At 36.7% G+C, this 10,831-nt stretch overlaps 1 protein-coding gene across 1 annotated transcript in view; it reads left to right on the top strand.

Annotated features, from left to right (window-relative positions):
* Positions 1 to 4,375: 4,375 nt before the first annotated feature.
* LOC118740335 (cadherin-87A) overlaps positions 4,376 to 10,831 on the top strand; it is a gene marked incomplete at its 5' end in the record, with an annotated part of 28,163 nt that continues 21,707 nt past the window's right edge. Inside the window, 6 exon segments of the mRNA XM_036471829.1 lie at positions 4,376 to 4,461; positions 4,604 to 4,950; positions 7,807 to 7,952; positions 8,106 to 8,220; positions 8,432 to 8,624; positions 9,734 to 9,846. Coding sequence (XP_036327722.1) covers positions 4,383 to 4,461; positions 4,604 to 4,950; positions 7,807 to 7,952; positions 8,106 to 8,220; positions 8,432 to 8,624; positions 9,734 to 9,846 — 993 coding nt within the window.

The following is a 10,831-nucleotide window of genomic DNA, read 5'->3' as shown; positions in this document are numbered from 1 at the left end:
ACTCGCTCGCTTACTAAATATACTCGTTGCTTGCTTGCAGGCACAATTCACGCTATTTGTTTTTCCACTCCACCCGACGCACTCGACTTAACAGCTTTCAACTGCAGTACCGCTGCTCACGAAGTTGATGGAGCCGCTTGACGGGCGGGTTATGTTTACGGTGACCATCCGTACTGTATTATACGGGACAGTCCTATTTTTTTGACCAATTGTCCTGGCAATTAATTTATTTTATACGGGCCGCCAAATGTTCTGTATTTATTTTAATGTCCTGTATTTGTTCCGTATTCCAGGTTCGGTATTTCGACGCCTTAAAAGCTCATTAAAATGGAATGCCTATGTACCAGTCTGAATTATACATTTTAGCAAAGTTCGGCTATTTTTCTTGTGTTTATTTAATGTTTATTACTATTTTTTAAGTAAAGCGAAATATCCGACTTTGTGCAAAAACTATGGGAATCAATTCTGCAAATTTTCACCAAAATTTCAAACTTTTTAATCAGAACCTCTAGAAAAAAATTTGGTTGCAGTTTCTTAGCTCATTAAAATTTAGTATAATAAAATGCTAGGCAACGTGCTGCTCATTTCAAAAACCTATCACCTATCAAACCTATCAAAACATTGTCCAGCATACTAACCTTTCATGAAAAAAATGCGTAGCAATGTCGACAAAAAAAATTGCCAAAAACTAACGGTAAGTCCTAGCTACTTAAAACTTCCACTTTATCATACTAAAATTTACCGAAGCTTTTGTAATAAATTTTTTTGAGTAAACATTTCGTGAAATAATATCCTAAAAATTTATGATGTTACTATAAGGATACTGTTTCAGGGCTAATGCATACATCTAAGAGCATTAAAGAAAGTATTAAGATCTGTTAGCTTTTATGGAAAAAATTTGCAAAATTATTGTTTGTCCTCTATTCGGCTCGCATAAATAAAATATGGTCACCGTAGTTATGCTTTCGGTGTTGATGTTTTGATTTAAGTGCGTCAAAAGTTGACTTCCTGCTGTCGTCCTCGCGCGCTGTTGGTGCTGCCGGTGGCGGCGTTGCTATATGCAGCTAATGAAGTTGTTGCTAGTGCCGCACTACGATTGCGCCCCAGTAGTGTTTGCATGTTTGCTGTTTACCCTTATTCACAATTTACCCCACTGTATGTTTGAATGTTGAGAATGTTTTTGTTAGTCACTCATTGGCGTTAGTTTTTTGTCCGCCTTTTTCGTTTTCAGTTTGTCTTTTATTTTTATTTTTTTTTATAGTTTTTGCGCCGGCATCACTTCTTTGTTTGCTTTTCCACTGCGGCAGTGCGGCAGTGCGGCAGCAACATCTGCAGTTTCTTGCTCCAACAGCTGCTGTTGCTGCGCTTATTTCTGTTTTGTGTGCCAACACCCGCAAGGCAATAAAATCCAACGCCAAAATTCGGGTAGCTGCAGCAGCGTTGCGCTGTTGCCTTTTTCGCGCTGTGGCATTAATTAGTGCACACCCGAACTTCAGACTCGAAGCTTAAAAAGCCGAAAAACTATTTTACATTTTTAGTGAATATTTGTTTTGGGATTCTAAGTGGGAATCGCGCGAGCTACGGAGGGAGGAGGCATGCTAGTGAATGAGTTGGAATGGTGCGTCCGCGCACAAATTGCTGTAATTAATGTCGTGCGAAGTTGTGCAAACTTGGCTGCAATCAAGTGGTGTTGCTTGTTAAGTGCGGAGGGTATGTGATGAGGTTTAAGTGGTTTGATGAAAGCAAAAATTCAGTGGTTGCTGATGGCTTTGCATGAAAGTTCTTTGGCGCCAATTTGTGTGGCTTTCGAGCAAACAGACAATGCATGTGTAACATATGTATATACATGCATACATACATATGCTACATACACATTACACATGCATATACATATGTATATATTTGTTGCATTATTTAAATTTTTTGTGAGTATACTGTTAACATTTTGACACCGTCATTAACTTTTTGACGTTCATTAACTTTTTCAGCTAAATTGTTAAACAATCATATTACATAGTACCAGGGTGAGCAAGGACTCACACACTTTTTAAAGTTTCCAAAAATTAAATAAGATATCTCACTATCACAGCCGAACGAATTTGGATAAAATTTGGCGCGCACATAGCTTAACATATAAAATATTTTTTTGAAGGTTGCCACCTGCCTAATAAAATAAATTCAATTTAAATTAAAAGTTCAACGAAATTTTACAATATGGATGCCAAGCAAACGCGACGTAAAACTCTTTATTTCCAAAACATTTTTGAGGGGGTTGACACCTGTTTAAAGTGTTAAATTCAAATTTGATAATAGGTTAAATGAAGTATTATTACAATATGGGTGGCAGACGAAGAACTAATGTTTCAGAAACTATTTTAAAGAGCGTTGCCACCTGTTTTGAAGTCAAATCCCATTTTTTAATAAAAAATAAATAAATCATTACAATGTGAGTGTCCAACGAGATACTAAAGTTTAACAAGTAATTTTTAAGCAAAAAACAAAACCGACTTCAACTCTCATATAAAAATTTAGGAGTACCGTTAATTTTTTCATGACCCAATGATCGGATCTAAACAACTTCTCATCACCTCTGAGACACTACCTTTCCGATGCAAAAAGAATTATCGAAATCGGTTGACGTGGTCTAAAGTTATGCGGTAACATACATAAAAAAAAAATGTAATAAAAAAAAATATTCCGACGAACTTATAACCCCCTCCTTTTATGAAAGTCGATTAAAAAAACTTTATTTTAAAAATATTTCGGAGAGTATTGGCACCATTTTAAAAGCCCAGTTCCATTTAATTATTATGTTGAATAAAATATTACAATATGAATTTCGATCGAAAGAGTTATTAGAAAGCCTGGTTTCGAAGATATTTGTATGGAGCGTTGCCACCAATTTTAAAGTTAAATTAAATATTACAACATGCATGTTAAACGAAAGATGTTTAAGAAAGATTTATTTCCGAAGTATTTTGAACAGGGTTGCCACAAGTTTGAAATTGAAAATCAATTTGATACAATATTACATATGGCTGTCAAACAAAAGGCCCAGAGTGACAAAGATGGCCTATTTAAGTAGAGATTGTTCATTAATTCAAAAAATTTATGTTTAGATCATACATTTATTCTGCACTTAAATGGCCAATATTGGCTATTTAAATATGAGATATGCAACCCTGTGCTTGTACCAAACAACCAAGATTGGTAGATAAGTGGTTTAATCAATCTTGCAAAACAACAATCAGCTGTTCAGCACAAAATGTAAACAAACAAACAAATGCAAAAACAATTTCAAGGGACCAGTAACAGTGTTGCCACTTGTTTAGCTTATTTAAAGAACAATCCAAAATTAAATTTAAGTTCCGTTTAAATATTCATCTGAAATTACTTCTAAGGGAGCTATATTACGAAAACAATTCAATGTAGGTGATCTTTTGGGAAATAACATAACCACTCATTAAATTTAACGACAGCCTTATTGAAATATTGTGTTTAGATTTTGAATTACTAAACAGATGGCGAAAATTTTTTTTTCAATCTTTCGTCTGACACCCATATTAAAATATTTAACTTAACTTGTTAATTTAATTAATATCGAACTTCTAAGCAGTTGGCAACCTTCGTCTAAAATCAATACACAAAGTTGTCTTAACAATTTTTTGTTTGAACCTATATTACAATATTTTATTTAACTTGTTAACTAAGTTGACTTTGAATTTCCAAACAGGGGGCATCCATCTTCAAAAACTTTACGAAATGAAGCTTTCCTAAAATTTTTGTTGAATTGATTGTTTAAAAACTGTCTTCGAAATTAAGTTTTTTTTTTAAACCTTCCTCTTATTATACCTATATACAAATATTTCATCTAACTTGTTAATTAAATTGATTTAACTTTTTGAGCAGGTGGTAACCTTCTTGAAAATTATTTCAAAATAGATCGCTTTGGAACACCTTCTTTGACATCGGCACTGTTGTAATATTTTATTTCACTAATTAATTAACGGATTATCGAAACGGTTTGTTTACAGAAAGTTGAAAAAACGATATTTAATACGAACTTATACTTCTTTACTTGTTTATACTGTTTTTTAAATATTTTTCCTTTTTTTTGTTCAACTCGCATACCGTCAAAATCCATCGAGACTTTTCAATAGAAAAGCTTAACCCTTTGAGCACCATAAATTTGCAAAAAAAAATACGGCATAAATTGTAAATTTTAATTTAACAAAATCTAAGTACATAAATACATATACATACATACATATGTATTTTTATTTTTTCCCAAACCAAGAAGAAACATTTTCTTTCACTTTATTTATTATACAATTTGCTTATGCAATTTCACATTCTTTTCATTTTTGCAGCACAACAACACAATGGCTAGATTAAAATTATCGCACACGCACTACCAGCTGCTATTGTTCGCGCTCGTCAGCATCGTACCGTTAGTCAGCTGTAAGTAAATTTTAATATTGCACAATAAACCGCACATTTTGAACCAATCACGCTTAGCTTAGCTCCTCTTTCAGTTGTTTTTTTTTTGTTCTTTCACTACAAATCTTTAACCAAACGCATATAATTTTCCTCTCTTTCACAGCCGAAACAAATCGCCCGCCAGTTTTCACTCAAGTACTCAATAATATTGTGCTCGAGGAGAATGCAGCCGTTGGCACAGTCGTGGCTCAGCTGCAGGGCTATGATCCCGAAGGCAGCAATGTCACATTTGGTGCAATCGGTTCGGAACACTTTGAAGTGGATCCCATTACGGGTATAATAAAACTAATTAAGCCATTAGATCGCGAGGAAAAGGATAGCCTATTATTTCATGTCACAATACGAGATCAGGTCAATCCAGATGGTGAATCTGATCAAGACAATATCGTACAAGTGCCAATTACTATAATTGTGCTAGATGAAAATGATAATCCACCGGAATTTCAGAATGTAAGTTCTATTGGGAAATTTAAATTTTTTTGTTTGGAAATAGTTAGTCCTAAATAGTACCAGGTGCATGTGAAGTTTGCGATTCAGTTGTATAAGTAGGTTGGGTTAGAAATTAAACATTGATTTTCTTTTATTTTACTTATTTTGTCGGGAGCAGTACAAGACTTTTTCATTGCCACTTCGGGAATAGTATAGCACTATTTCAGGATTATACGCAGGCTAGTCACGAAATTGTCCTGAAGTGGTTCTGAATGGGTCCTGAACTTGTCCCGAAAGGATCTCGAACAAGTCTTGAAACGGCCCCAAAATGATTCACAGATAGACCCCAAATGGTCCTAAAATAGTCATAAAATGGGCCTCAAAATAGTTGTGAACTAGTCCCCAAATAGTCCTGAACAGGTGTTGAACTATCCCCGAAATAATTCCAAACTAGTCGCCAAATGGTACAAAACCAGGTGGGAACTAGTCCCGAAATGTGCCTGATATAGCCCTGAACTAGGCCACAAAGGTTTATTGGTACACACAAGCAGTTAAAAATTTTCTGCTGGATTAACGGAAATCTTACCCATACCAGGAGCTTGCACATTAAAATAAATTTTAGGAAATGGTTAATTAATTACATAAGCGTTTGACGAAAAGGAGCTTCAACAATATAGAAGATCCTTTGTATCCCTAAACTGAGTTCTTAACACTGATTGTACAAAGAATCTTCTACTTCTATGACCTAGGTAGACTAATGATGAGTTTGATTGGAGAAGAGATGAAATGTAACAGTCGTCGTCCAGCCAAGCCGACTTTTCGTGTAACAACAAAAATCCACCGGTCCTCACATACAAAAATTGAGTTTGAGAATGACGGTAAAGTTGCACATGTCTCCAATCGTTCGCTGATATGACCCAACGCCCATCTTTCCCATAGCAGCCCACATGTAGCTAGAGCTGCCCCCACTTTTTATTTTATCGATGAGATTGACCCGGGGAAGAATTCCCCGGTCAACTCATCCGCAGCGCAGTTTCCGGTAAAATAACTATGGGCTACTAGTCGGAATAGCATATAGAGAGCACATTGTGAGCGAACTCGCCCGCTCTGACGCCGAATGGCGGTACTTCTGCCTGGAAAACTGTGTAGTGATCTGCCGGTCTAAATTGGGAAATACTCATCCACCACTCTCTTCGTCCACCACTTCTCTCGACCCATCAGTGTAGAAGTTCCCACTTCCACTTTCCGTCCATTCATCCCTACAGGAGATGTGAGTGGGAAAAACCTCGTGGGTGCCAGTATAGCCAAGCAGCGATCTGTATTAGCAGAGATAAAGTAAAAGTTTCCAAGAAAAGTACAGCGCCAATATCCAGAATCAATTAAGCACCCCGTGTCTCTAAGTCTGGCCGGAGCCTTGCATACGATAGCACCGGGCGCTATGTTAAGCTTGGCGTAAGTGCCAGAAGGGCGAGTAGTCTTTAGTGTCATGCTGATCTCGATGGGGGGGGGGGGCGGTCTTCTGTACGCGTTCCAGCTTTCGGAATAGTGAAGTCTTCTCTAAACATCCTAAGTGTCGAGGTCTCGATAGAACTTTATGGGCTTAACTATGGCTGCGTAGAGTCACATTGGACTCTTGTAGAACTACTAATTTCATTCGCAATTGTGTGAAACTTCGAAGACAGCATATTAGGCAACAAGCCTTCAAATGTATTACAAATCAGGCTTGACCGATTCTAACGATGATCCAATATCCAGTCAAAGTGACTTAGTCCTTTGAGTTCACGCTTGTTCACGTATGTCTGAAAAAAATGAGTATGGAATCTCTTAAAGTTTTTTGATTATAACTCGGCATAATAATAATGTAGCTGCTCCGATATTCTGAAGGATATCATAATAGACGATTTAGAACCGTCACATACATATGTATGTGCTCCGTTAGCAGTTTTTTTAACAAAATCTTCTCTCTTCCTAGTATATGATTAGTTCTCAAGAGATTTATGAAGCTGTTCATAAGTCTGGTCTCCTTTTATTAGATCGATTGATAGGGGTTACTTACAATCATCTCGTTTGGTCCATCAATTTCTTCATTTCATCACTAAAAGGTGGCAGATAGAGTTATGTGTCTCGTTTCGTCTAACCACACCTGGTCATCTCAGCGGCTGCCAGGTTTCCTTAGATATTGCATAATCCAGAAACCAAGAAAATAATAACGTGGAAATGACCTAGTGACGGCAAAACGACAAGACTTTTCCGTATACTGCCAAATACCACCATTTTGGTTCCTATTGATTTTACCGCCGCTGGACATCAACGAAATTAGTGGCCTTCCCTATTGGAACCGTGCTGATTAACAAAGAACTAGCTGCCTTATGTATAGCATAAGTCTCAGCTTCGAACACGCTGCCTGATTGTGGCAGACGATCTGCAGATCCTCCGCCGGTGTCGGTTCTCTGCTCCATTTTTCAACAATCATTAGCCGTTGGAAGCCCTTCGTTCCTTTCTTCTCTGGTTGGCAACCATACATGTATCCTTATATTAAAATTCTAAACGGGCGTAATGTAGTCAGTATGTAGTGGCGTCTATGTTAACTTTGATTCCATTAAGCCGGCCTAAGCCTGGGACCATTCTTGAGGTACATCCTTTCCGGTAAAGAATTATCGAAAGCGGTTCACCATGTTCATAGTAATCTGGTAACAAACATACAAAAAAATGGTCCGACGAATTGATAACCTCCTCCGTTTTTGCAGCCGGTTAAAAAATTTGAAATTTCTTTGAGTTATTACGCAAATTATTCCATTGCTTTTGTACATATCTTAACAACTAGTATTCTTTTACTATCTAATATGTGTTTAATCATTCCCCTTTCTCTCCACACAGACACCCTACGAAACAGATGTCAATGAAGATGCCGCCATTGGCACAACAATTTTCAATCAAATACTTGTCACAGACCGCGATACCATCGGCGAGAGTCTCGACTTAAAATGCCTGCCACAGGAACAGAGTCCGGAGGCATGCAACAAGTAAGTGTATGCAGTGTGAATGTAACGTGCAAACAGTGTATACAATGCTTGAAGGAAATTAAGAAAAAAAAAACGGTTCTTTTTATATCTTGTTTATATTTTTTATAAATTTCAACCACTTCTTACCGATGCTTTTATTATACGCCCATACAGATTCCGCTTGGAGCCGCTATCACGCGAGCCGACCGTACTGAAGGCAGCGGTGGTGCTAAATGATACGCTGAATTATAATCAACGCATGATTTATCACTTTCAAATTGAAGCAACGGTAAGCATATATGTGCATGCTTACATATGTATATACAAAGGGGTCGGTGTAGATTGGTGGGCGGAATGTTGTACTTTTATTACCAATTGGCAACTGGCTTTTTAATGTTCAATTAAGCGTTTACTTAATAATTTTTTCTTAATACTTTTTCTCCCTCTTTTTGATTTCTCTCGCTCTCGAACATTTTCTTACATCCCTTGCCGCTCGTTAGGATGGCGTACATAAATCACAAACGAATTTCGAAGTACGCGTTAAGGATGTACAGGATAAGCCGCCTGTATTTCAAGGCTCCTTGTCGGCGGTCATCGACGAGGATAGTCCCATTGGCACGTTGGTGCTGAAGGTGCAGGCACGCGATGGTGACACAGGCGAACCGAGAAAAATCGTTTACGATTTGTTAACGAGTAAGTGCAATAATTAAGTTGATTAATGGATGAAGCTTTTTACGCAATTATCTGATAAATTATTGAGCGCGGAAAAGAAGATTCATTGCATTTGTACGTGGTGTATTTGATTGTGGGCGTGTATGTGTGTGTGTGTGTGTGTGTGTGTGTGTGTGTGTGTGTGTGCGCGCGAGAGCTTTCATTAACAGAAGAATGCAAGCGCATTTCCGCAATTACACAGAAACTTATTAAGTTGTTACAATGCAGTTATACAAACGAATACATTACAAATGAAGCTATTACCGCGAAGAAAACTTAAGTGGCAGCAACAAAAAAAAAAAACAAATTGATATTTAATTTGTATAAGAATTTATTTCTTCTTGTTCGCTCAGGCACTTTTTTTATCTGCATTTCCTTTCAGATATGTATGTACATTAGGGTGTTCCAAAAATGCATGTGGGAAAAAGTAAAGTCGGAATTTCTATGCTCTCAACATAACTCGCACATTGCCAAATTTTATTTTATTATTTTTTTTTTATTTTTAATTATATGTTCATAAAAATACATTTTATTTTTTAACAAAAAACCGTATAAAACCAAGTTTCAATTTTTCTGCCACATTTAAAAAACAAAATCAACAAGCTTTCGTAAAAATTTCGAGCTTTTACATTAGATCTCTAAGAAATATGGGCATCCAGTTTTGTAGCCCATTCAAATTTTGTATAATAATGGACTTACCATTGCTTTTTGGTAATTGTTTTTGTTGACGATGTCAGTAATTTTCTTCCATACAAAGTATAATCGACGATTTTTTATATGGAGAACATTAGCAAAACCTTCAACAAAAAAAAAAATTGCCAAAAATCATCGATCGAAGAATTCTATACCATTTCTACGGAAAGTTGTTTTTTCATATATATAAAATATATGGAAAACTTTCAGCGCTTTGAGCGACCTCTAAATATTTTTTGACTTCAAAAAAAAAAAAAAAAAAAAAAAATATTGGGGTATAGTTTTTTCGATGTAGCACAAACCTAGGGGGTGAGAGCATTAAAACTCCGACTTAACTTATTTTTTACTATCCTAATGTGCACACTTACGTAACTGCCTTTTCTTGCTTGTCCTTTCAGATCCCATGGACTATTTCTTGCTGGATGAGAGAAGTGGTGAATTGCGTACAGCAAAACCATTGGATCGCGAGGCTCTTCCCGATAGTACAGGCCTGATAACGCTTACTGTTAGGGTAAGTAGAAAACATAGTATGGAATTGAATTTTATAAAATTTTAGTTTTAAAAAAATCCCGCTTTTCCAATTTGGCCGTTTTAAGGCACACTAAAATATTTTAGATTATTGCGTTTCTTCGATATAAAATATTCTGATGGAATCTAGGTTCTACCAATCTGGTTATAAGTTTAACGGGTTATAGGTTATTGTTATTTTGTTGTTGTAAAACGAGTAAATAATATAAACACATAGTAGGTCTAACCAGATAACCAAGCAGATGTGAATACCTACAGTAAATGCCTTTGGTGATTACAACGGAAAAACAAAAGAATTGATGGAACGATGACGCTTTGGAGAAGTAAAGCGCTCCATTCTAACAGCAAAGTTGGGCAAGTGGCTATTCTCTATCCCCGAAAGCTTCCCAGTGGTGAGAAAAAAGTGCGGTACATGGTATTAATGTCGGGCATTCTGTGTATCACATGTTTAAATGATTCCATTCTGTCGTTCTCCATACATCGAGCTGTACTATCAGCTTGATTTGATGTTGAGTATCGGATAATAGCCGGCAAGAACTTAAACCAGTAACAGGAGATGTGACTTTATAATTTAAAGAGCTCCCTTCAACGCCGATCATTAACATGTAGAAGATCCAATCCATCTTGCGTTCCAAGTTTTTCGCCCACCGGCCGCTGATCTAACTAAAATCCGATCTGTACAAAATAAACCCCATGTAGCTACCCGACGACAAGAAGGCATCAACCGTATAGTCCTTCGAAATCTTTGATATTTTCTGTTCTTGCAGTAGGCATACTGATTTGATGGCTATCAAGGATCTCATCCCTGCTAACGGTTACAAAAGTGGGGTGATTTCCCACGTTACTAACACCCACCTCCATTGATGCTCGAGCACCGCCAAATTTCATACCGCATAAAAATAAGCAGAAGTAAATCAGTTTTCCTGCATTGGTTTATGGATATTTGATTTTTCTTTCCATAGAAGTTT

Source organism: Rhagoletis pomonella, unplaced genomic scaffold (genome assembly GCF_013731165.1).
Source record: "Rhagoletis pomonella isolate Grant_MI unplaced genomic scaffold, Rhpom_1.0 Rhpom_scaffold_00001, whole genome shotgun sequence".
Lineage (NCBI taxonomy): Eukaryota > Metazoa > Arthropoda > Insecta > Diptera > Tephritidae > Rhagoletis > Rhagoletis pomonella.
This window is presented reverse-complemented; position numbering and strand designations above follow the sequence as displayed.